Source organism: Selaginella moellendorffii, unplaced genomic scaffold (genome assembly GCF_000143415.4).
Source record: "Selaginella moellendorffii unplaced genomic scaffold, v1.0 SELMOscaffold_93, whole genome shotgun sequence".
Taxonomy (NCBI): domain Eukaryota; kingdom Viridiplantae; phylum Streptophyta; class Lycopodiopsida; order Selaginellales; family Selaginellaceae; genus Selaginella; species Selaginella moellendorffii.
Window position 1 is genome coordinate 371195 of NW_003314354.1, and position 23000 is coordinate 394194.

The following is a 23000-nucleotide window of genomic DNA, read 5'->3' on the forward strand; positions in this document are numbered from 1 at the left end:
AAGACAAGCAAGCACACTTAGTTTTCCTTCCAGGAGTTTATTTAATCCTTTCTAGGAATTGCATTATACATTGGACTATTTGCTTCTTGACATTTTAGAACAACCATGATGGTGAGTTGTTCAGGATGTATTTTAACAGTTCAACAATTCAAAAGAGCGGTTGCAAAATAATTAAGTTTACTTTGTATGTGTAGGCCGTTGAATCTGAAGCAAAAGTGGATTTATGACATGATTCTTAGGTTTGACCAACTTATGGTGTCTCCTGATCCTATTCTGGCTTGGCACAGCAGATTGCTAGAGTTCTATATTTTCAAAATTTGTAACCATTGGGATCTCTTAGTGGTAATAGAAGGCCTTTCTAGAGTAGGGAAGACTGAGTTACTTATTGAGGTTATGGCAATGATTTGAAAATTTCTGGCTCCAAGCAATAAATGGGTCTGTGGATGCTTTTTACATCAGCTTTAATGGTTGAACTTTTAACACCTTTAAACCTTACTTTTTGACTTTTGAGTGTTAAAGGGGATTTTGAGTATACTATCCATTTTTTGTCCATCTATTCCTGCAATTAATATATTTATTCTTATATACCAAACACTCACATTGATAGAAATGAGGGGCATTGTAATTTGTCTTTGGATGTTTCTTTCTTAAATTCTTTTGTTGTCTTCTTTTTGGCCTAATGCTTTAAAAAAAAAAATTTTGCAAGAAAGGGTAAAGGGGATAGATAGGAATTTATCCTTGATAATGGAGTGAAGATAAATGGATATAATAATAGAATGAAGATAAATAATATGAATTGAGATAAGTACAATGAGTCTAAATGGATCATTCAACCCCAATGTAATGAAGTTGAATACATGCAATAGTAAAATAAGGTTAAACATAAATGGTGGAGTGAGGATAAGTGCAACAAATGTGAATGAAACCGATGCTTCAAAATTCAAAGATGTAGAAAATAAATGGAGTGAGTCTAATTTCCTATGTGTGGTATTAAATGAAGACAATGGTCATAAGTCTGAATTAATACAAGTCTTAAATGTTCAGCAAAGGGAAGATGTAAAAATAAATTCTGTTTATGGTTGTGAATTAGAGTTAATGGTGGTTTTAAAAGATTATCAATAAGTAAACTTAAAGACAAAATATATTATTTGCTATAATTGTGCTTTATTGACTGTAATTGCTCTTAAAGTCCTTTGTTTCGGTTCAAAATTATGATTTTGAAGTTGGTTTGAGCATTTGGTAGTTGCATATAAATTTAAAATTAGTTTATCAAGATTCTATAGTTGATTAATGCTTTTGCCATGGCTTTGGATTTTATTTCAGTTATAGTTGTTAGCAATTATATTGATAATTTTGTAGGAACTTTAGATTCTTGTGGTAGTTCATCTTCCAGAGGGGAGGATGATGTAAGTTCTGTAATATATATATATATATATATATATATATATATATATATATATATATATATATATATATATATATATATATATATATATATATATATATATATATATATATATATATATATATATATATATATATATATATATATATATATATATATATATATATCCCTGCCTAAGTGATATATTAATTATAATACTAATACTATACCATATAGATGTATATAAGTACCCCAATTAATATATTTATATAAGTACCCCAATAGAATTATTATATTTATATAAATTTAAATTTATGAAATAATTCATTAAATATGCGAATTAATACATTTTTGTTAAATAGTAAATAGAGAATATCCTAGTATAGTTTCAACTGTCAGTCGAGAGTTCCTAGTATATGAGTAATAGGCATGTCCTGGAAGTCAACCTCACGTTAATATTGTGGTGGCAGACTTGAGGTTCTTGACTGGCAGCATGCGTCAGCAGCACGGCCTGTGGTACTTCTGCACCCCCACTCGATGGTCAGCTCGATGTTTAGCCTGGTCACGTAAGCCGCCACGATCTCGTGGATCCAACGGAGTTGAGCTTGTCCGAGACGTTGAGCCTGTCCTGCATGTAAGTCCGGAGACCCGATTCCACGAAGTAGATCTCGGCGTTGTGAGGCTCCGTCGCCAGAGCCTTCCACCTTTGCCTTGTCACAGAGAGTCGATTGAGTCTGGCACGCCGCCAGGAGCGTCGTCCACGCCTGGCTCGAAAGGCATGCTGTCGATGGGCTCCTCGGCCCGGCCGAGTAGCCCCTTCCGGCACAGGATCCGCCAGGCAGTCGTAGTGAGCCAGCGCCAGGCTCACGCCATGATAGATGTTGGCGAAGTTGAAGACCCGCAGCGTCTCAGGTGGATGACGCTTGATCACTTCCATCATTATCATCCAGTTCTCGCTGAGAGGAGAGTCCGCCACCGTCTCAACAAGTTTGCGGCGTTTGAGAGGCGGATGGTCACAGTAATGATCCGCCCCCGCCGGTGCCTTCCTCTTGTTTCCAGGCAGCGGGTAGAATAGCCCTGTCAAGGAAAAGAGTTAGCCGATTCCACAGAAATCACGAAAAAACTTACTCTCAGGGAGAGTAAGTTTGCGGTGATCGAGAGGCGGCTGATCACAGCAATGATCCACCGGTGCCTTCCTACCACGACCATCAATCTCCGAGTAGAATAGCCCTGTTTACAAGGAAAAGAGTTGGCCGATCCCATAGAAATCACAAACAATCTTACTGTCAGGGAGAGTAAGTTTGCGACGATCAAGAGGCGGATGATCACAGTCATGATCCACCGCCGCCGGTGCCTTCCTCTTATTTCCAAGCAGCTCTACTGCACCACGATCATCAAACTCCCCAGTTTAGTGAGCCGACCACACAGAAATCACGAAATAAGCTTACTGTTAGGGAGAGTAAGTTTGCCGTGATCGAGAGGCGGATGATCACAGACCGCCGGCGGTGCCTTCCTCTTGTTTCCAAGCACTGTGTTATGATCATCGAACTCCGGGTATAACAACCCTGCTTACAAGAAAAAGCGTTAGCGGAAAACAAGCGACAAGACCTTGGAAACCTTGACCCAGCTCGGGCTTCCGGGCGAACTCCTGTAGCTCCACCACCTTTTCATCGTCAGAGTGTAGGATTTGCTGCCGCTTGGGCGGTTCGACGCTGCAAAGCTGTTCGAGGGATGAATCGTGCTGTACCAAGGAGAGCATCAACAGAAAAGGAAAAAGAAAGGGGAAAATGAGAGAGGAAAAGGAGAAACGCTAGCCATACCTTTTCCTGTGCAGCTTCGGTTTCCTGAGCCTACAAGCAGGAATGAGAGATTGAGAAGAAGCCCCAAAACTCACCTCAATTAGAGCATCTAAGTCGCTCGGGAGCTCGTCCTTGACATTCCATTCACTGCATACAAAGTTGAAGGCAAGCACGATTTCCGCTATCTGTAATAGCTCAAACAACATCTTGGAAAGAAAGAGAGAGCGCTCGCTAGAAACACCAAATCTTAACCTAGTTAAGAAAATGATTTAAGTAACCCTTGAGGGAAACGGTAATTGATGTATCTTAGATTAAAATGTGGTTAGATAAATACATTTAGCAGTAAGGTTAATTAAATATATTACTTATTAGGCTTTGAGAATACGTAGACAAAGGTCATACCTTTGTCACCCCCAAAATCTTCCAAGCCAAGAGACCAGTCGTCAATGGGTAGTGAATCTGGAGTTACTCCCTCAATAGTTTCCATTACGGCTTTCTCAGTGCCAGAGAAGAAAATACACACAGAGTGAGCTTAAAACATACCCAAGGTGTATACAAGGATGGACCATTTCAATCCTGGTTCCAGCAACGCCGGCATTCATATTTCAGGGTGGCTGTATGTGATCTGCAGTGAGAATGGTTATAGATCAGGAACTATAGAAGTTTTCTTTCTTCCTACCAGCAGAATCCTGCGAGAGAGCATGAACTCAATCAGTAGTAGTACACACAAAACCTGTAAGTCTCTCTTAGCATTTGTAGAACGCCTTCGGCCGGATCGACTCCAAACTGAAAGAAGGAACGCAAATTGCATTAGACAAGGATATTTTTGGTGGCACAAAGACGTACTAGCATGGCGTTGGCCATGCCTGAAAAACAAAGAAAAAAAAATGTAAGAGGAGACTCTGGAGAGTAAACTATAACTTTGTTACCTTTGTCAATGACCGCATCAAAGGAACAGTCTTGAAACGCACTCATGTCCCGTGAATCTATTGCCACATCTTAAGTTTCGTCAAGGAAGATATGGCTGCTGCAAAGAAGTAACATCATCAAGCCCAAGGATACAAGAGAGCTGAGGAACGTGAGCATATCTAGCTTTGAAGTTGTCAATCACCACCGAAGATAGATCCGTGTTGACGATTTCCTGGTAGCCATCTTCCACCATATCGTTAGACATTGCTGTGTTACATCACTGGAATTAGTATTCTTTTCTATGGCATCGCTCATTGAGATCTTGGTACCTAAATTGCCACACCCAGCCATCAAAACCCGGGAAGATTTGGGGATGTGCTTACGGACAATCGTCTCGAATCTGGAGTAATCCGAGAACCAAAGCATCGGGTTGCTCCGCGTAGCGCTTGTCCCAGTAGGATATCTCGCCATAGCCACCGGGCTCGGGTGCTGAAGGAGCAATGCGGGGTAGCTACAAGCTCAAAATATTTCGAGAATTTCTTACCAGGGAATTTCGCCGCTGAGAATGGAGGAACCGAGGAGCTGATCTTCGCAAAGCACCGGATGATTCGCGATCGCACCCTCGCCTCGATGCTGCTGCAGTAGCACGCGCAAGCAATTGAGTGGTTCCGATCGAGCGATGGGATTGTCCGAGATCTCGCTCCAGCTGAATCCGTGTAGCAAGGAGGAAGAAGAGGGAGCGCATGGCAAGGCCATAGCCGGCGCACATCCTCCTCCCGGCGGAGAATGGGATGATCTGGAAGTACTGCCCCCCGGGCGAGATAGGAATCGCTCGGGCTGGAATTCGTGGGGGCTTGGGTTGACGAGGAGTTTGCATTCGCGGGGATTATGGTGCCATGGCCATCGCCGAGCTCCACGGGGGGAGGGGCCCCAGCGGCAACGCCGGGTAGAGGCGGAGAGCCTCCTTGAGGATCGCCTGGATGAATGGGAGATTTGGGAGGTCTGATTCTTCCACCCCTCCCGTTCTTCTTGGGCGTTGCGCATGACCTCGGGTTTGCTGATCACTTCGGACATGTACCACTCGATCGACTCCATGGAGGTTTTGAATCCGGCACCCACCATATCCTAGAAGAAAGTTCGATGGATCGTCACATCGCAGAGAAGAGGATCCAGAAGGATGATGATCACTTACACACAATGATCTCTTGGTCCGAGAGCTTGTCACTGTCGTCCAGGGAGATGAGACCGTCCACAAAGTCGCGCAGACAAACCCATCGCCCCGCCTTCTTACGCTCCCGGTGCTCCCGGACTTGATCGTCGACCAGCGCCTTCATCCGGGGCATGATCTTGCCCCTCATCTTGGCGTGGACGCCGTGGAGATCCATCCAGTCGAGGGACGGGATGATCTCGCCGATGTTGAGGTTGATCGCCTGCCAGGCCATGTTGTTGATCGTCTCCACCACCTCGGAACACTCCTCGCTGAAGAGCGTAAGGCACAGCTGTATCTGGCGAAGAGGGTCCGCAAGTTCACGGGCTCGCTGCGCCGTGATCAATCGAGGATGCCCTCCATGGTGACCTGGAGCTGCGATCGGCGGTAGGGGGCACTGGTGGCGAGCATGGCGTTGCTGAAGAGGTTCGTGGCGCAGCATGAGCTTCCCCGGTGAGCGGAAGGCCAGGTCGCTCCAGTCGAAGCTGAAGATCCGGAAGAACTCCTCCGACTGGGGGCGATTGGCGAACTCGGCTGATTGGCGGCAGTATTTTCATGCAAACTTGTTTAACATCGTCTGTACTTTATGGTGAGCCCTACCAAGTGATATCCAGATAAAGTGTCATGTCTCATGATCACGTTAGGAAAGGGCTTGGGATAGCAAATGGGAAAATGTTGCCTCTTTATTTGTTACTCAAATGCTTGTGCAGGAGGTTATTGCGTGATCTTCAGGGGCATGTGTAATTGGGTAGGCACTATCATGACTACCTCTTCTTGGAGGAACAGTTCTCCCAATTGCTGGGAAATACATGTCAGGGTGGATGGACATCAAAATCACACTAGAGCCTATGGCTTCTGCAATTCAGGTATTAAGTCTCTCTGTCAAAGACTCCAGGTTTGCATCCATCGAGCCTCAGATAAGGGTACTTTTAGAATACTGTTCCTGCATGCAAAATTGCAAGTCGTGGTAAATAGGATCCTATCGGAGGGGAACAGAGACATGGTGAAGCATATGTTGCAACTTTTGTTTGACAGGTGTGAAGCTTAAGGCTGCTTCATCACTGGAGATCCAAGAATGTTTAAAAGGGTACGTATATATGCAGGGAACTCCAGCAGGAATCAGGTATAAAAGTCCAACACTGTTGCTATATGTTCTTTGCAGCTTGGTATTCTTAAGCCAGAGCCCCTAAGAGGGGACTACCTTGAGTACGAGTTTTTTTATGTTCTGATGAGAGTCTATGAGGGCACTATATACTTTGATTGCAGGACATGGCGCTCGAGGAGCTTTTTGATCTTTCCTGGGGCAATAGGGGATAATAACCTTCTTCAGATGGAGGTTGAAGCTAAGGGGATAGTGATCATCTCATTAATGAAATGTATCAATTCTATAATCTCTTCCATGTTCAAGGTATGTTTGAGTGAGACTTAGTACTAATGTATGGATTTATTTTCTTTCTGGATGACATTTATATTACAAGAAATGACTACAGATGCCATTATTCATTGTAGTGTAAAGACAAGAGTTTTGCTATTGATACTAGGTTTTTTTTAACAAGCTAAACCAGCAAGAACCTATATGAGATTTGGAAGAAAGAAAACCCAGATCAGTGTGCAAGAAGAAAAAGGATACATTACTGTTGCCTTTGATCCCAAGTTTATTATAGAAGGTAGGACAAAGATATTTAGTCTTTGCAATGGTACGGCAAAGATGCTGGAGAATGGTTTACTTCTCAATTTCATCGATTTATGCTTAAGCATATGCAATAAGAATTTCTTGGGTTGTACAAATAATTAATCTGATTCAAACAAATAGATAAGATTCAAAATTTAGAAAAATCATATGTAAACTTCAATATCTGTTATGCGCAGTCGTTTGGGCCATAACTAAAAGGCTATCAAGTTAATCTTGTAGATGTTCTTGGTTATCAAGAGGATCTTCAGCCAAATCGATTATTAAGAATTACAAAGAAATTTTGTTACCTGTACAGAGTCAAACCGTGATGCCTCAAGATATGGAAGCCCCAAAAAGGTAATACACAGATTCACAAAGAAGATTCCCGCAGATTCCGTTTTGAAATCCTAAAAGTTAAAAAAAATACAGCAATATAATTTGGAAATCCCACTCCTCGTGTTTAGATCGAATTGGGCTCCACGGCTCCAGCTCCCACGTTGCATTCCCATCCTCTTCGTCTATGCTCCTCTGCGTTTCTTTTCCACTCGCACATAGGAAATCGCGGGGTGGCTTCAAATTCGGGGAGCGACTCGGCGGGAGAGAACGTTGCGTCAGACGCCGGCCAGCAGACCACCGATGCTCCCAATAGTGGCGACGATGGGCGGAGTACGCCGGCACACACACTCAAACACGGACAAGTGACGAGCAAGAAATAGATGGTACTCCATCAAACAAGCGTTTCTTTCTAACGAAACCATCCCTCCTTCCACCATATGATAGAACACTGGATGATCTCCCTCTATGTTTTCTTCTTCTTCTTCTTCAAGAGGAACTCTTCTCTGCGGCTTTGGCGGCGACAGCAGCTGTTCTTGGAGGATTTGCTCCTCGCATCATGGCTACAAATTCATCGTAGTCGATCTTCCCGTCCTGTGGTGCTGTAAATTAGTTTCCCTCAATCCTGTGGATGACTTACATTGTCTGTGTCCACTTCTTTGATGATTTCTGTCAAGTCTTGCATGTTTAGATCGCCGAGAGCTTGCTCCAGTTCTTCCACAGTGATGTACCTGATTGATACTTGAAGTCTAGAAAAAAACAAAGAAGCTTGGGCTTTTACCCGCTGTTATCCTTGTCGAAGAACTGGAAAGCAGAGTATAGGTGATCCTCCTTCTCCATTTTGTTGAGATGCATGGTCGCGGTGATAAACTCCGTGTAATCGATCGAGCCATTTCCATCAACGTCAGCCTGGAACACGAAAAAAGAAAAAGAAGAACGAACTAAAACGTAGAAAAGAAGCACACTTACTGCTCGCATGAGCTGCTGGACTTCGTGTTCCGCGAGAGCGGATCCCAAGTTTGCGAGTCCAGCTTTTAACTCGTCGTAAGTGATCGTCCCACTGTTATCTGTGTCAATGCTCTTAAACATCTCTTTGAGTCCCATGATCTCTTCCTCGGATAGACTCTCGGCAATCACCTGGGTAGATCAAATCTAATTCTCCAAAAACAAATACCAGGAAAGATGGAAGTACCTTAAGTGCAAGCTTTTTGAGCTTGTTCATGGCAGAAAACTGCTTCATTCGTGAGAGCACTGCGTTGTCCAGCGGCACGTCCGGCGCTTCGCCATCTTCTTTGAGCCAAGGATGGTCTAGAAATGACAAAGCCTGTGCTTAATATCTCCACAAACATCTTACCAAGAATGCAATGTACTTAGAACTTCCAGTGGTGTCATCCTCTCCTTGGGGTCTTGCTTGAGCATCTTGCGCAGCAAATCCTTGGCACCGTCGGAGATTGATGGCCAAGGGTCGCTGGAAAGATCGAGGTGGCCGCGAAGAATTTCATCGAAAATCCCTTGCTCCGTTTCTACAGATCAAATGAATGGGATCTCCCCTGTTCAATAAGATGATCTTCCTCTTACCAGCCCAGAAAGGTGGAACTCCGCTGAGAAGAATGTATAGGATTACTCCAGCACTCCAAATATCGGCCTCAGGTCCATAGTTGCGTCTAAGAACTTCGGGGGCAACGTAGAACGCGCTGCCAACAAGATCTTTAAAGGTCTCACCTGGAAGACAGAAAAAGAGAAAGTGCCAACTATCACACTAGACCGAATGCGTTTTTTGCTTGAAGAAAAAAAAACGAGAAGAAGATTTCCACGTAGAAATGATCAAGCTGGAGAAAGGAAAAAGAGAAGAAGATTTGCAGGATTTACGTAAAGATACGAAGAGCGAGCTCGGAGCGTAGAAAAACGTACGAAGAGAGTAGACGAAAGCATAACCGGCGATCGATCGATCCGAAGATAAAAACATGATTCCAGGGAGAAAAAGACAAAGTGATCGAGAGAAGAAGATATCCAGATTTACGTAAGAGAGTAGGCAGTGATCGAGAGAAGAAGATCCCCAGATTCACGTAAGAGAGTAGGCAGTGATCGAGAGATAGGATCTCCAGATTTACGTAAGAGAGTAGGCAGTGATCGATCGAAGACCCAACCAAAAAAAGAAAAAGAAATAGCAACTATTCTTTCTAGCAAGCTCGAGGAAAGAATGCGATGGTGGAGGAACAACTTACCGGGCTTGAAGAACACGGAGAGGCCAAAATCGGTGGCCTTGAGCGGCGAATCCTCGTCGGCGCTGGCGAACAAGAAATTCTCGGGCTTGAGATCTCGATGCATCACCCCGAGCGAGTGGCACGTCTGGAGCACAAGCACCATGGTCCGGCACAGCGTCGCCGCCGCCCTCTCGCTGTAGTGCCCGCGCTGGACGATCCGATCGAAGAGCTCGCCGCCCTCGCACAGCTCCATGATGAGATGGACGCTCCCCTTGTCCTCGAACACCTCGCGGAGCGCCACGATGTGGGCGTGGCCACAGAGATGGTGCATGATCTGGACCTCGCGCCGTACGTCCTCGGCATCGCTGCGATCCAGGAGCTTGCGCTTGGCGATGGACTTGCAGGCCAGGCGCTCGCCGGTGGATCTGCGCGAGCACAGGCGCGTGACGCCGAATTGGCCGGCGCCCAGCTCGCGGGCGAGGGCGAATTCCTGGCGGAGATCCGAGAAGGGGCGGCCCAGGACGTTGCCCGCCTTGAATGCCGCGGAGCCCCGGAGGGGTGTCGAGGATCCGGCTATGGCGGACTTGGTGTTCCTCATCTTGGAGGGAGAGGAATCCTCTTTTCTTTCTTCTTCCTCTCTTGGGCGGTCTTGATTTTGCGGCCACTTTTGGTGGCCACCATTGGAGGGATCATTTCTTCCCTGTCTGTTCCCCATTTTCTTTTTTGATGATCAAGTACACCACTATGGTTCGACTATATGCTCTGAAAGAAATCGATTTTCCTGAGCTTTTGGAGACATCTTTCGCAACAATGGCACTCTCGACTCGCGCGAATCGCGCGGTGAATTGATCTCGAGGGTCGAAGGCTAAAAGATGCTATAGCATATGCTTAGACCTCAAATAAATCTGAACCGTAGAATGTTGGACGGTTGAGATGTTCTATGAATGTCTTCTTCCTTTAGCGATTGTCTTTGTTGGAAGACCTAAAATGCGGGTGGCCTGGAAGCGTCCCCTGAGGAATGGCGGCCTCCCTAGGTTCTTCAGCTCCTCTTCTTCTGGTGCGTTAATTGTGTAGATTCATTTGTTAGCTCAGCTGATATTGATTGGATCCAGGGCCACGCGCGCGCTACGAGGAGATGGTCGCGCTGGGGATTCTCAAGCACGACGAACAGCAGCACAGGGTTGCGTCGATGCTGGAGTTGCTGCTGGAGAATTTGAAGATCCACCAGAAGAACATGGAGCTCTACAATGTAAGTTATGTGATGTTTAAGGCTTTTTTTCTTCTCTCTTTTCGTCTCTAAATATCAGCAGACTTTTAGATTGAGCTCCAGAGCTGGAAGAGAACGAGACATGAATTACGGGAGCAAATGCTGGAGGAGGAAGCCGAGGCAGAAGAAGCCAGGAAAAATGTGCAAGCGAAAAGAAACTGGAGAGAATCCATATCTAAGATGTTCACGAGGTATGGAAAAACAAGTTGTTTTGTTTCGTTCTGATGAAAAATTTCATTTCAGGCAAGGAACATTACGGCAAGTTGAACCGGGAGCTGGAAAGATGGTGGCTCGAATAAAACGAGAGAAAAATCTCGACAACTTAATAGGATGTCGCCCTCTTCCTCCAGAATCTCCCAAAGGAATTTATCTTCACGGAAATGTTGGCTGTGGTAAGCTATTTCGCTACAATGTTTTTTGTTTTTTAAAAGTCAAGCGTTTGCTTGCAGGAAAAACGTTACTTATGGATTTGCTATTCAATTCCTCAGAAGGTGTTGTGAAGTACCGTCGAAGAATGCATTTTCATGCTGTTAGTAGATACTCTCGCTACTTAATACGCTGCTCACTTTCTTGTTTTCTTTCTCAGGCAATGCTGGAAGTTCACGATCGCATGCAGAAGATATGGAAAGAATGGCGTTCATCAGAAAAACCGGGTGACGAAGAGGAGGAAGGAGAATTGGAACCGCGAACCGATTCTGTCAGTCCAATCTTTGATGCTATTGCTGACGAACTCTTAAAAAATGCCAACGATGAAGATGAGTTTGAAGGCGCAAGCTTGTTATGTTTCGACGAGGTCCAGGTATTACTTTGGTTTCAGCACCGCTTGTTCTGATTTACTTTCACAGGTAGTTGATCCGTTTACCGCGGTGGCACTAGCCGGAATTTTTGGTAGGCTTCTTAACAGAGGTCTTGTTCTTGTTGCTACAAGCAATCGTCCTTTCACTGATTTGAACAAGGTCCACAATTCATTACAGTTTTACGGTGTCCGACTTACAACTCTTATTTCTCTCTTGCCAGGACGGGCTTCAGAAGGAGGTGTTTCTGAAGTTTCTGGAACGCTTGGAAAAACATGTGTGTCCCGTTTCTGTTGACAACAAAGTGGACTACAGACGAGTGATAGCAGACTCGTATAACAAGGTGCGTTTCTCTTGGAGTCTTTTATATCACTTACAGATTTCTTTCCAGGACGAGCAAAAGCACTACTTTTGGCCTTTAAACAGTCAAACTGATGAAAAGTTGAGACTGGAATGGAAGAATGCGATCAGTTCTTTAGAAAAAAACGGCCTGACCGTTTCATCAAGTCGTGTGCCGGTTATGTTTGGCAGGTACTTACCATCTTTTGTGTCCAAAGATTTGGTAAAATTCCTTTCGTGATTGCTGCAGAGCTCTCGAAATCCCAGAGTCCTGCGACGGCGTTGCAAAGTTCACTTTCGAGCAACTTTGTGATTACCCTGTAAGTTTCTGTTTCCAAAACTCTTTACGCTTCTGAGAAAACGCACAGCTTGGAGCAGCGGATTACATGGCTCTCGCCCAAAGATATCACTCTGTTTTCATCACTGGTATCCCTGTCATGAGCATGAAGATTCGAGACAAGGTAAATACAGCCTCTGTTACGATTTATAACTGACTGTTTCACTAGGCTAGAAGATTCATCACCCTGGTGGATGAACTATATAATCATCAGTGTCAACTCATTTGCACAGCAGCAGCTCCTCCAGACGAACTTTTCCTTGGAACAGATGAGGGCCCCTTGATAGATCTAGAAGGGTGAGTGCTATCTTCACCAATTCTCTGGTCACAGCTTTTTATGTTTCCATCCAGGCTACAGTTTGAGACCGAAGCTGAAGGAACGAGGCTCCGAAGAAATGTCCTTGTATCGGGGAACGTCGCCCCAGTCACAGATCACAGCAAAGTGCAGCTACTCCTGTCTGGCTACGAGGAAATGTTTGCATTTCGTCGTGCGGTATGTCTTTCCTTATCCTTTACCTCCCAACTTCTGGCTTGATCACACCGATCTTTGATATTTGCAGGCCTCGAGGCTTATAGAAATGCAAACCCCTGCCTACACTGTCAAACGCTCGTTAATGGGCCTTTCTCAAACTTCGAAAGGTACATAATAAAGGTTAAGGCTCTTAAGCTAATCAGTTGCCTTTCGTTAAAACCTGAGGTCGAGAGTTCAAGCCTCTCTCACGCAAAGTTTTGGCGTTGGGTTTTAAATTTTACATTTTGGCGCCAAACACATTTTAGGGTTCTTGTGAAGGGCTTTGGCGATGGAGAATGTGGGGGAGTGCCCGGATCTGGTATGCGCGATACTTCGCAGGCTGGATCGGCGCCGCGATCTCGCCCGCTGCAGTAGGGTGTCCAGGCTGTGGCGCCGATGCTGCGCCGACGCAAGGGGCTCGGTAGCGCTCGCCGCGACTCACTTGGTCGGGACAGACAGGGATTTCGATCTCTGGACGCTCGACACCGCCACAGGCAAGCTATGCTTCTCTTCATTCGACACCTACTCGGGACGGATCCTTGACTCCGGAATGGATGGATCCAGGATCCTGTGCGCTTGCGAGGGCCTCGTCGTTGTTCTCTTCGACGTGTGGTCGCTCGCAATTGGCGAGCCGATCTCGGGCAAATGGCGACGTCTTTGGAATGCGGAATTTCCTCGCGGTGTCGTCGCCGGTGCCTTGTTCCCGGATCCCGATCGCACAGGAGGGGAGATTGCCCTCGCCATCCTGCAGTACAACGGGAGGGTCGATCGATACAAGTTCGAGGAGGGGCGCTGGGAGCAGCAAAATGCCCCCTTCTGGGGTTGGTACGCAGATTCCTCGACGTGTTCGCAGCTCTTCTATCAACAGGGTGGCTTGTTCTGCGTCTTCCAGAAATGCCGTGGGCCGTTCCGCCGTTGGCCGCCACGCCCTCTCCCGCTCCAGAATGGGATCTTTCGCTACAACTTGGGCGAGAGGAAGTGGTCGCAGCTCCGATTTGGCAGCGATCAGGAGGAAGGAGATCTCCGCTGGCCCGATGAGCTGCGCTTCTTCCATTGGAATGGCAGGCTCATGCTTTGCTTGTCACACTCTCAGCAAGCCCGCGTTAAGTTTTGCGAGTGTGTCACGGATGGTAGCACCGATGGTGATGGTGGTGGTATTCACGGCAGGCTGGTGGAAGTGCCATCCTTTCTGGGGGCCGGGGTCGATGAGTTCTACCGTGAGTTTGTGGGGAACGAGAACGAGCTGTTTGTGTTCCGGGGCGACCACGCAGTGAGGCTTTCAGGGAAGGACACGTCCAAGACCAGTTTCAAGGTTCCTCGAGCGATGATGTCGAGCGTTTCCTGTTACACACCCGATGAAGGAGAAGCAATCGGACGAGTTGCCACGAGAGAAAAGTCGTCAGACACCGCGGGTACGAGCGCCACATCTCAAGCCAAGCCAAAGGAGGTTCCAGCTCGGCCTTGGATTGTTGTTGCTCCAGAAAAGAAATAGTTGCTCTTGACATTCTCTCAACCCAAGCGGAAGAAGGTCCCAGCACGACCCTGACTTGAAATAATGTTCTTGTTCTTGTTAATAATGTTCTTGCTCTTGTTGTTATTTTTGTGCAATATAAGCTACGTCAAGCCTCATATTCCTTCCTCGTTTTGTAGGATAGTACGTGAGCTTGCTGGATTGGCTCAAGTAGCGAGTAAACACTTTCCTTCCTTTGTCTGGTAAACATCTCCTGCTCGAAAGCCAGGCCACAGAGCTTCCGAAACCATTGGACGGTATTCAGAGACCTCCTCAAGATGCAAGACATCAGATAGATAATTCCACACAAAAACACACACGCACCTAGAGTATGAAACAGCGAGCTTGGCGTAGAAATCAGAGTCTTCTCTGCCAAGTTGAGGAGCTCCTGGAACTCCATGAAATACGTCAACAAAGGTGCCAGAGGCGGGGTGCACAAGTTGGAAACTTGTGGATGGTCTCGCTGCTACATCATTCTGGAAATCGCATTATGAAAGCTGGTGGGAGGACAAATTGTAAGTGAGATTTTAGGGTTAGAGAAGGTAAGCAATGAGCATGCTTCTTGGGTATGATATACTGGTACGCATCTTGCTGTCGCTCGGCTGGGAATCACTATTGCAAGCCCGCCGCGTCTGCAAGGAGTGGAGAGCCATCATCAAATCCGCGGAGTTTAAGGCGCTTTGGCGGCCGCGTTCGAGCGACGAAGACCGTGTCCTCCTGACGGCTTACACCTCCCACTGGCAGCGTCACCCTCGACCACTCCACGTCTGCGCCTGGAGCCCCAAGTCGCGCGTCGTCTCTCCGCTCCCGGGGTGGATGAAGCTCCCGCTCCCGCCCGGCTCCTTCTTCGACATCGTCGCCTCCTCCGCAGGCCTGGTGCTCATCCGCCAGCCGTCTTGGTCCGACCGTGAGACGCCCGGGGTGGAGTTCACGGTGGGCAATCCGGCAACCAACGAGTGGGTCAGCATCCCACGCCTGGATCCGCAGCAAGCCGGTCGGATCTACGGCATGAGTGCCGACCCGGCGACTGGGGAGTTCAAGCTGCTGGACAACCATAACTGGCGTGTCTACGAATCAAGTTCACGGGCCTGGGGCCCGACCCTGAGGATGCCTGCCATCTCCGAGACTGGCGAACTCAACGATAACACAGATACGCTGGGGTGTCTCCCTTTCGTGTGGGAGCACAAGGGAGTGCGCTACCGGGCGTGCGCAATCGCTGATACCTACGGCAAAGTCACGTACAAGGTGTGGGTGTGGACCGGCCAGTATCGAGATGTTGCGAGCGATGTCTTGGACCTCTACTTCGACTCCATGGATGGCGCTGGTCAGTGGCTAGGGATTGCGAGCATGGACTTGGACAAGACGGGTGTCTACACTGACTGGTCCATGGCGCTCGAGTGCCAGGCCGAGGGCAATCTCGTGTGCCTGGCCGGCCAGTGCCGCCATTGCTACGACGACGGTGAGAAGTGGGCTGACGAAGGTGGCGAGCCTCTGCCACCCGTGGTCTACGACTTGGATCGCGACGAGTGGATGTACGTCCGTGCCAAGAGCGACGAGGGTGTGCAGTACCGGCGGGCGGTGGTTTACCGCCCCTCGCTTGTGAAGCCCTCTGGCGTGGAAGGAGCTGTGGCGCTTGATCCCGAGGGTGGCGAGGGGCACAAGCGCAAGAGGGAGCAGCAGCCGCTAGACACGGTTGCCAGGATCCGGCAACACAGGATGAGAGCATTCGGAATAGAGGCTGAGGTGTACGAGGACATCTTTTTCATGACGTGAATTCTCTTTAAAAGTTGTAAAATAAAAGTGTAGAAGTCAGAACTGCCATCTAAATCGAAGTAGGCGAAACCTCATATTGTTCTACAGAGGGATTGTATGATGTGAGCAATGATCTCTGGATTGACAATTTTTAATCTTCTATGCGACTTGCGAGCTCCAGAGTTCTGATGGTCAATTCCTCAGTCGAGTAGACTTGAAAATTTACTCAGGGAAAAAAGTATAAAACCGTAGTTAAAGAAAAAAAGAAAAAACGATTTTGTCTTAAAGCATCCAACACTTCAAATCTCAGCCGTAAATTCTTACAGTCTTCTCAGATCGCTTAGCAAACCACCATAAAATTCTAGATCAAAATCCGGGGTTTAAAAGCGAGAGCTGGTTTGCCCTAAATTCTCGTTGCCAAGGAGGGCATGGTTCCCATGGCGGCGGGCAAGCGCTCGTATGGCCATATGCTCATGAACGATCCAGGTACTTATCCCTCCTCCGACACCAGCAAGCGCCACCAGTCCTCGTTCCGGCGATCCGACAGCTCGCGCGGCGCGGCAATCCCCGCCTCGCAGCAGCAATTGATCCAGCAGCAGCAGGAGGAGCTCTTCCGGATCCTCTGCCCGGCGTCGCGGATCGGCAGCGTGATTGGCAAGGGCGGCAGCATTATCAAGACGCTGCGGCAGCAGACCGGGGCGAAGATCAAGATCGCGGACGCAATCCCTGGCTCAGATGAGCGAGTGATTATAATTGGGGCCTTTGATGCCGAAGGGGGCGGGGACGAAGACTATCCCGCTGGTAGCGGTGGTGGCGCCCCCGCGGCTCTTGACAAGGATGATCGAGCAATGGACGAGTACACGAATGGGAGGGATGTGGCGTGTCCGGCCCAGCTAGCTCTCTTCAAAGTCCACTCGCGGATCCTCGACGCCGACAAGTATGAGGACGATCTGGACGACTCGGATAGCGTGGAGGAGGATCTCTCGGAGAAAGTTGTGACGAGAATGCTTGTTCCCGAGAACCAAGTTGGCTGCTTGCTTGGGAAGAAGGGGAGGATCATCGAGCAGATGCGTGAGGAGACGGGGTCGCAGATCCGGATACTTCCCAGAGAGCAGCTGCCGGTGTGTGCATTGCCGACTGACGAAGTTGTCCAGGTATCTAGCGTGTTTCTTCGTCTTTCCTTCTTCTTCTTCTCATTCTTTTTCCTTTTCTGGACAGGTTGTAGGGGATCGTCCTTCCGTGAAGAGAGCTCTAAACGCGATCTCGACTCGCTTGCTGGACAATCCGCCAAAGGATCGCCCCTCGAGTGCATCCTTCCAGTCCGGCAACTTTGGTGGTGGTTCCAGGAGCTCCGGTTTTCCAGCTAGCGAGCCTTATATCCCGCAACATACTTCGCTGGCACCTCAAACAAGGCTACGAGCTGAGCCGCGAAGTGATTCTGGTGACAATGGCTATCAGTTGCTGCGACCGACAGCGCCTGGTTTATCAGAGTTTGGGACCGGCAGACACTTGGTTCCAATGGACGAGGAGCTGGTCTTCAGGATTCTGTGCCCAAGCGAAAAAATTGGCAACATAATCGGCAAGTTCATACAGACGCTTCAAGAGGAGACGGGGGCGAAGATCAACGTTCCGGATGCGGTTCCTGGCTGCGAAGAGAGAGTCATCATCGTATCTGCTGTTGAGGTGATAACAGGTTTAGTTTCTTTTTCTCGTTTGCTGCCACCATGCGATGATGAGGAGCTCTTTCTTTCTGTGCAGTCCCCGGATGATGACCTCTCGCCCGCTCAAGAGGCTGTTTTTCATATCCAGGACAAGCTCAGGGATGATGGAGGAGAGACGTCCGAGCGTGTTGTCACTAGGCTGCTGGTTCCATCGAATCACGTAGGCTGCCTTCTGGGAAAAGGTGGCAACATCATAAGTGAGATGCGGAACTCGACTAGAGCCATCATCCGAGTTCTAGACAGAGAGCAGCTACCACTTTGTGCTCTAGACAATGACGAGGTCGTCCAGGTATGGTTTTGTTTTTAACTTTCTGCTTTCGTCTGCGACGGGACACGGTCTTTGGACTTCCAGGTTTTAGGCGAAATACGTGTTGCCCGTGATGCTTTGGTACAAATCACCTCAAGACTGCGAGCGAACCTGTATAGAGAGAAAACTGACCGCTCTGACGACTATGGATACCAGAGATCCACTTCCCCGTTGTCGAACTTCGGTTTGCAAGCGAGTCAGCCACCCGGCATTCAAGCTCCGAGAAGTCCTCCGTCATGGTTACTACAACAGGTGCTCATTCCTCCCCCCTCGTTTAAATCTCGACTGACAAGTTTTCTTCCATGTCTAGACCGAAAGAGGAGCCTACAATGGTTTGCCACGGCTTACAAGCTATGCTGGAATCGAGAGAAGCTATGGCTTGGCAGGAGATCGTTCGGCCTTGCCGACTGGCCTTACCAAGTAAGTCACTCTATACAACGTCAGTATCTTAAATTCGAAACTTCTTTGCAGCCTCAGCGTTGTCACGTCAACCAAGATCGATGTTCTCATCCCTGAAGTCACTTTTTCTGCTGTTCTTGGACAAAATGGAGACAACTTGACACAGATTTCCAAGGTGAGCTCCTGTTTTCTAGAACGGCAATCAAGAACACAAGTCTCTATGCAGATGTCCGGAGCTAAAGTCACTCTCGCCGATGGATGCACTGCCACCGGCGATAGATTGATCGAGATATCTGGGACTCCAGATCAAACCAACATCGCCAAAACGGTCGTGGAAGCATTCGCGGCGTCTGGAAACAAGAGGAGCTAGCGAGAAAGGAGTTATTTAGGAATAAAAATTGTGTGTGAAAGAAAGATTACATTACTTTGCAAAGAACCCTAAAAACAGAGCGCAACTCTGTTTTTAGGGCTAGAAGAATTCTAGGAATTTAGGGTGCACTCAAGGAGGAGAGCGAGCGGCAGGCCATCGATTCTACCGCTGCATTGCGGAAGCGAGCTCGAAACAGGTGATCGCCTTGCGAAAACCCGCCTCCTCGAGGACAGTTTCTCAGGATCGCCGCTCCATTTGTCCACTGACACAGGCGAGTTTGTTTCCCCGTGCTGGAATCGCAGCGATCGAGGCCAGCAGCGGGTCAGGGGCGAGCGTGGCGTCACTGCGCGCTCGAATCAGGCGAGCGCGGCGAGATTTCTCGGGTGGATTGGGCTACAGGGACGACATTTTCGTTTTAAAGGTAAGGGGGAAATTTTCTTCTTTTTTCTCCCTTTGGTTTTTGGTTTGAGGACGATGATGATGTCACGTGATTAGGGTTTGTTGTTTGGTGCAAGAAAAGAGAGCGAGGCGGGGAGATGGTGGAGTGAGAGGGGAGGAGGCGCCGCGCGAAGCGAGTGGAGAATCACAGGAAGAAAAGAGAGATGAAGATGCGTATGGGGGCGCCGAAGCAGAAATGGACAGCAGAGGAGGAGTGCGCGCTGCGCGCTGGCGTCGAGAAATATGGCCCAGGGAAGTGGAGGGCGATCCAGAGGGATCCAAAGTTTGGACCAGCGCTTGTCGCTCGCTCAAATGTGGATCTTAAGGTGCGTGGAATCGTTTCTCTGCTTGCTTTGCTTTCTTTCTTTTGCTTGGTTGTTTCTTTCTCTCATCAAAGTTGGTTTTTTTTTTTTTTGCTTTTCCTTGGCGTTCTGACAGTTCTTTGCTGCAGGACAAATGGCGAAACTTGAGCGTTAGTTCCGGCCAGCCGCGGATTCCCAGGTCGAAGGTGCGTCGTGTGTCGAAATCCTCGGAGCGTACTGGCTCCGGGAAGAACCTCAGTGGCAGCAGTGATTCCGAAGAGGGAGAGGGAGAGGAATATGAAGATGAGGACGAGGATGGGAACGAAACGCCTCCAGTTTACAATCAAAGGAAGCAACTTGGCTCCAGGTATGCGGGAAAGGCTCCTTTTTCTTCTTTCATCTGTATCTGGCTGTGTGTTGCAGGTACGATGAGCTCGTGTCTGAAGCCATACTCACACTCAAAGAACCTAATGGTTCAGACATCTCGGCAATCGCAAACTACATCGAGGTGAGGAGTTTTCTTTTGCTCTCGCTCTTGCCTCACTGTGTTTCCTTTTCGCTTCTCAGGAGCATCAGAGAGTACCATCTAGATTTCGGAAGTTACTCACCTTGAAGTTGAAAGCTTTGACGGCTCAAGGAAAGTTGGTAAAGGTACGAAACTATATCTCAATTTTACTGTTCAGTCTAAAGATCAGCGTGATAGCCAGGTAGGTAAATCATTCAAGGTGCGAGACTACTTGTTTTTCGGCAAGACAGCCAAGGGCACACGGTTACGACGGCAAGATCTGGACGAGACGTCGCCAAAATTCCTGAGAACCGCAACCGCGTTCGACTTGAGTAATGCCAGGTCGAAGATGAAGACGGCGGAGGAGGCTGCGAGGCTGGCCGCTCAAGCCGTCGCAGACGCCGAGGCCGCCGCCGCCGCAGCCGAACAAGCAGCTAGAGAAGCCGAGGCCGCCGAGGCCGTGGCCGAGGCTGCCGCCGAAGAAGCCGTAGCTCTGGCTGCAAGGTCCGGGAAAGGTATGTCTCTGTTTACTTCCATCCTTTCGAGTTTTTGTAAGTTTTTTGTTTTGTTGGTGTGCTTTGCAGATCTAATAGCAGCAGCTCCTGTGCCTAGCGAAGCACTCCCCGTAGTTGCTGCCATCTAACTCTCCCTCGCCTGGGCGGTCGCATTTTTGGGAAAAGCTGGTTTAACTTTGGTGTCCGTGTGGGTCGCTACGACGACCCTTTGTCAACTCACAAGTAAAGCAAAGGCAAGTAAGCAGTGCATCCAAAAACATCATCTCATTCACCATTGCTACCACTTCATCACTCATCACACCATCTGTAATTTATGAGAGGGACAGAAAGGGAGAGATAGAGCACGATAGAGACAGGGAAAGAAAAGTTTGTATGTTAAAACCACAGGAAGGCTTTGTAATTCCAATAGATTCATTCACAGCGAGAGCTTTCTCGCTTCCAAACGCGCGCAAAGTTCTTTTTCTCTCGTGATCTAGCGAAAGTTCGCGTGATCTAACTCGGCTCGCTGTAGAACGCTTGCAAGCTCGTCCTGCGCAGCGGCTCGCCGCGGAGCGACGCAAACGTCGTGTCGAGGATCTTCACTGCGACGTAATCGCCGGGCTTGGTGTCCACCAAGTCGCCGCTTTGGTGGTCCGGGACTGGAGCTCTGGAGAAGAAGACTTTCTGGCCGCTGTCGCAGCGTCCTCCCCACTCGTTGGGATTTCTCTTGTTTGGAGCCTCGATGAGAACGAGCTGCGTCTTCCCGAGCTGGGAATGGTACCTGGCGGCGGATGATCTCTTGAAAGTGGCGATGAGCTCCGAGAGGCGGCGCTGCTTCACTTCCTCTGGAACGTCGTCTACGTCGTGCCTGTGCGCTGGAGTTTTCTCGCGCATGCTGTACGCGAACATGTAGGCCATCTCGTAGCCGACGGTCTCGACGATGCTGAGAGTTTGGAGGTGATCTTCTTCGGTCTCACCGCAAAATCCTGAAAGAGAAAAAATTCGAACTTCGAGCAAGCAGAAAAAACGAAAAATTTTCTACCTGCGATGAAGTCGCTGCTGAGAGCTACACCCGGGATGATCTCCCGTATCCTCTCCACGAGCTCGAGATACGCCTCGCGAGTGTAGCCTCGTCTCATCCTCTCCAAAACCCGCGAGCTCCCGCTCTGGACCGGCAAGTGGATGCTGTTGCAGACGTTGTGCTGCTCTCTCATCACGAGCAGCAAGTCGTCCGGGAAGTCCTTGGGATGAGGCGACGTGAACCGGAAGCGCATCTCGGGATACGTCTCCGCCAGGCACTTGAGCAAGCTCGCGAAACGCAGACCCGACTCGTTGGTGCGATAGATCGCCGAGAAACCCGAGCTGAGAACGTCCGACTGGAAGTACTTGATCGCGTGCTTGCCTTGTCCCACGACCACAGCCTCGCTCTTCTTCGTCTTCTTCTTTTCCTCCTCGCGGCGTTGTTCTTCGTCAGGAGTGTCCTCTTCTCCTTCTCTGATTCCCGGAGTGTTGGAGAGATCGCAGTAGCTGTTTACGTTCTGCCCCAGGAGAGTAACTTCCTTCACGCCCTGCTCCCACAGCTCCCCAACTTCTCTCACGATGGATTCCAGCGGACGCGAGCGCTCGCGTCCCCGAGTGAAAGGAACAATGCAGAACGAGCACATATTGTTGCAGCCTCGCATGATCGACACAAAGGCGGTCACCGAGTCCTTGGCGATCCTCACCGGCGAGACGTCGGCATAAGTTTCTTCCAGCGAGAGCAAAGTGTTGATCGCCTGCTGGCCCTGCTCCACCGAAGAAAGCAGCCTCGGAAGATCCCTGTATGCGTCGGGGCCACAAACCACGTCCACCATCTTGTCCGCCTCGATGAGCTTCTCTTTGAGCCTCTCAGCCATGCAACCGAGAACCGCGACCTTGGGAGGAGGCCTGGAAGATTTGGTTCCATTCTTCCTCCAGTTAGATTTGATGTGCTTGAAGTAGTTTAGACGCTGCCAGATCTTGTTCTCGGCGTTGTCCCGGATGGCGCAGGTGTTGATGAGGATCACGTCCGACTCCTCGGGGAGCTGGACGATGTCGCCATAGCCGGCCTTCTTCATGATCGCGAGAACCACCTCTAGATCGTTGAAATTCATCTGGCAGCCATACGTTTCCAGATAGAGCTTCCTTCCTTCCAGGATCGACGAGGGCGAGGAAGGCGATTCCTCGGCAGTGCTGGGAAGAGGGAAAGGGAGACATCCATAGAAATCCAAGAACAAAAATCTGCGCTCTTACGGCAGAATGGCGATGCTTGCTGCCGCTCGCACGCCGCGATTCGCGAATCTCAGCCGCGCCCTCCCTGTATTCCAATGCTCGCTGGCGAATGTGGAGGCCGCGACGCACAGGCTCCTCCCTGGCACCATAGCCATTTCCATCAATCCTCCATAAACCCTAAAACCCTACTTTATCT

The 23000-nt window shown here is 48.8% G+C and overlaps 6 protein-coding genes across 8 annotated transcripts; 3 read left to right on the forward strand and 3 right to left on the reverse strand.

Annotated features, from left to right (window-relative positions):
• Positions 1-1712: 1712 nt before the first annotated feature.
• LOC112341887 lies at positions 1713-3670 on the reverse strand. Its single transcript, XM_024662835.1, has 8 exons — positions 3549-3670; positions 3279-3414; positions 3205-3234; positions 3002-3125; positions 2833-2949; positions 2669-2764; positions 2513-2614; positions 1713-2461 (listed from the first exon to the last, which is right to left on the reverse strand). Exons 1-8 carry the CDS (start codon positions 3668-3670, stop codon positions 1947-1949), a joined length of 1242 nt encoding a protein of 413 aa, XP_024518603.1. The 3' UTR covers positions 1713-1946.
• Positions 3671-7670: 4000 nt separating this feature from the next.
• LOC9629506 (calcium-dependent protein kinase 1) lies at positions 7671-10380 on the reverse strand. Of its 2 annotated transcripts, XM_002989056.2 has the most exons (8): positions 9530-10377; positions 8883-9026; positions 8675-8827; positions 8497-8612; positions 8274-8441; positions 8086-8213; positions 7945-8035; positions 7671-7898 (listed from the first exon to the last, which is right to left on the reverse strand). In XM_002989056.2, exons 1-8 carry the CDS (start codon positions 10221-10223, stop codon positions 7794-7796), a joined length of 1599 nt encoding a protein of 532 aa, XP_002989102.1. In that variant the 5' UTR covers positions 10224-10377; the 3' UTR covers positions 7671-7793. The 2 variants fall into 2 exon arrangements, with proteins under 2 accessions (XP_002989102.1, XP_024518637.1); XM_024662869.1 differs by having other exon boundaries at positions 8086-8441; positions 9530-10380.
• A 116-nt stretch (positions 10381-10496) lies between these two features.
• Positions 10497-12916, forward strand: LOC9629507 (AFG1-like ATPase). Its single transcript, XM_024662871.1, has 14 exons — positions 10497-10565; positions 10621-10757; positions 10827-10966; positions 11019-11167; positions 11225-11304; positions 11362-11574; positions 11621-11731; positions 11793-11912; positions 11961-12100; positions 12159-12228; positions 12277-12369; positions 12415-12542; positions 12597-12738; positions 12806-12916. Exons 2-14 carry the CDS (start codon positions 10644-10646, stop codon positions 12890-12892), a joined length of 1587 nt encoding a protein of 528 aa, XP_024518639.1. The 5' UTR covers positions 10497-10565; positions 10621-10643; the 3' UTR covers positions 12893-12916.
• A 3495-nt stretch (positions 12917-16411) lies between these two features.
• On the forward strand, positions 16412-18878 carry LOC9628931 (KH domain-containing protein HEN4). Its single transcript, XM_024662867.1, has 7 exons — positions 16412-17172; positions 17237-17701; positions 17777-18028; positions 18092-18298; positions 18357-18466; positions 18518-18620; positions 18672-18878. Exons 1-7 carry the CDS (start codon positions 16447-16449, stop codon positions 18813-18815), a joined length of 2007 nt encoding a protein of 668 aa, XP_024518635.1. The 5' UTR covers positions 16412-16446; the 3' UTR covers positions 18816-18878.
• A 71-nt stretch (positions 18879-18949) lies between these two features.
• LOC9628932 (telomere repeat-binding factor 1) lies at positions 18950-21018 on the forward strand. Of its 2 annotated transcripts, none has more exons than XM_024662872.1 (8): positions 18950-19011; positions 19087-19236; positions 19311-19579; positions 19705-19922; positions 19979-20063; positions 20123-20206; positions 20263-20575; positions 20645-21018. In XM_024662872.1, the coding sequence occupies exons 3-8, from the start codon at positions 19418-19420 to the stop codon at positions 20701-20703; spliced, it is 921 nt and encodes a 306-aa protein (XP_024518640.1). In that variant the 5' UTR covers positions 18950-19011; positions 19087-19236; positions 19311-19417; the 3' UTR covers positions 20704-21018. The 2 variants fall into 2 exon arrangements, with proteins under 2 accessions (XP_024518640.1, XP_002989044.2); XM_002988998.2 differs by having other exon boundaries at positions 19336-19579.
• Positions 20947-22958, reverse strand: LOC9628933 (CDK5RAP1-like protein). Its single transcript, XM_024662868.1, has 3 exons — positions 22826-22958; positions 21597-22765; positions 20947-21540 (listed from the first exon to the last, which is right to left on the reverse strand). Exons 1-3 carry the CDS (start codon positions 22951-22953, stop codon positions 21068-21070), a joined length of 1770 nt encoding a protein of 589 aa, XP_024518636.1. The 5' UTR covers positions 22954-22958; the 3' UTR covers positions 20947-21067.
• Positions 22959-23000: the final 42 nt, after the last annotated feature.

Coding starts and splice junctions, on each gene's coding strand:
- LOC9628931 (XM_024662867.1), top strand. CDS start 16,447: ATGGTTCCCATGGCGGCGGGCAAGCGCTCGTATGGCCATATGCTCATG. Junction 18,029..18,091: donor ACAATGACGAGGTCGTCCAG/GTATGGTTTTGT, acceptor TTGGACTTCCAG/GTTTTAGGCGAAATACGTGT. Junction 18,467..18,517: donor TTGCCGACTGGCCTTACCAA/GTAAGTCACTCT, acceptor ACTTCTTTGCAG/CCTCAGCGTTGTCACGTCAA.
- LOC9629507 (XM_024662871.1), top strand. CDS start 10,644: ATGGTCGCGCTGGGGATTCTCAAGCACGACGAACAGCAGCACAGGGTT. Junction 11,305..11,361: donor GAAGAATGCATTTTCATGCT/GTTAGTAGATAC, acceptor TTTCTTTCTCAG/GCAATGCTGGAAGTTCACGA. Junction 12,101..12,158: donor GTGCCGGTTATGTTTGGCAG/GTACTTACCATC, acceptor TGATTGCTGCAG/AGCTCTCGAAATCCCAGAGT.
- LOC9629506 (XM_024662869.1), bottom strand. CDS start 10,223: ATGGGGAACAGACAGGGAAGAAATGATCCCTCCAATGGTGGCCACCAA. Junction 8,613..8,674: donor GACACCACTGGAAGTTCTAA/GTACATTGCATT, acceptor TGTCATTTCTAG/ACCATCCTTGGCTCAAAGAA. Junction 8,442..8,496: donor TCAAAAAGCTTGCACTTAAG/GTACTTCCATCT, acceptor TGATCTACCCAG/GTGATTGCCGAGAGTCTATC.
- LOC9628932 (XM_024662872.1), top strand. CDS start 19,418: ATGAAGATGCGTATGGGGGCGCCGAAGCAGAAATGGACAGCAGAGGAG. Junction 19,923..19,978: donor AGGAAGCAACTTGGCTCCAG/GTATGCGGGAAA, acceptor TGTGTGTTGCAG/GTACGATGAGCTCGTGTCTG. Junction 20,576..20,644: donor GGCTGCAAGGTCCGGGAAAG/GTATGTCTCTGT, acceptor TGTGCTTTGCAG/ATCTAATAGCAGCAGCTCCT.
- LOC9628933 (XM_024662868.1), bottom strand. CDS start 22,953: ATGGTGCCAGGGAGGAGCCTGTGCGTCGCGGCCTCCACATTCGCCAGC. Junction 22,766..22,825: donor GCAAGCATCGCCATTCTGCC/GTAAGAGCGCAG, acceptor CCCTCTTCCCAG/CACTGCCGAGGAATCGCCTT. Junction 21,541..21,596: donor CAGCAGCGACTTCATCGCAG/GTAGAAAATTTT, acceptor TTTCTCTTTCAG/GATTTTGCGGTGAGACCGAA.
- LOC112341887 (XM_024662835.1), bottom strand. CDS start 3,670: ATGGAAACTATTGAGGGAGTAACTCCAGATTCACTACCCATTGACGAC. Junction 3,415..3,548: donor GTATTCTCAAAGCCTAATAA/GTAATATATTTA, acceptor TGGTGTTTCTAG/CGAGCGCTCTCTCTTTCTTT. Junction 2,950..3,001: donor GAAGCCCGAGCTGGGTCAAG/GTTTCCAAGGTC, acceptor TCTTGTAAGCAG/GGTTGTTATACCCGGAGTTC.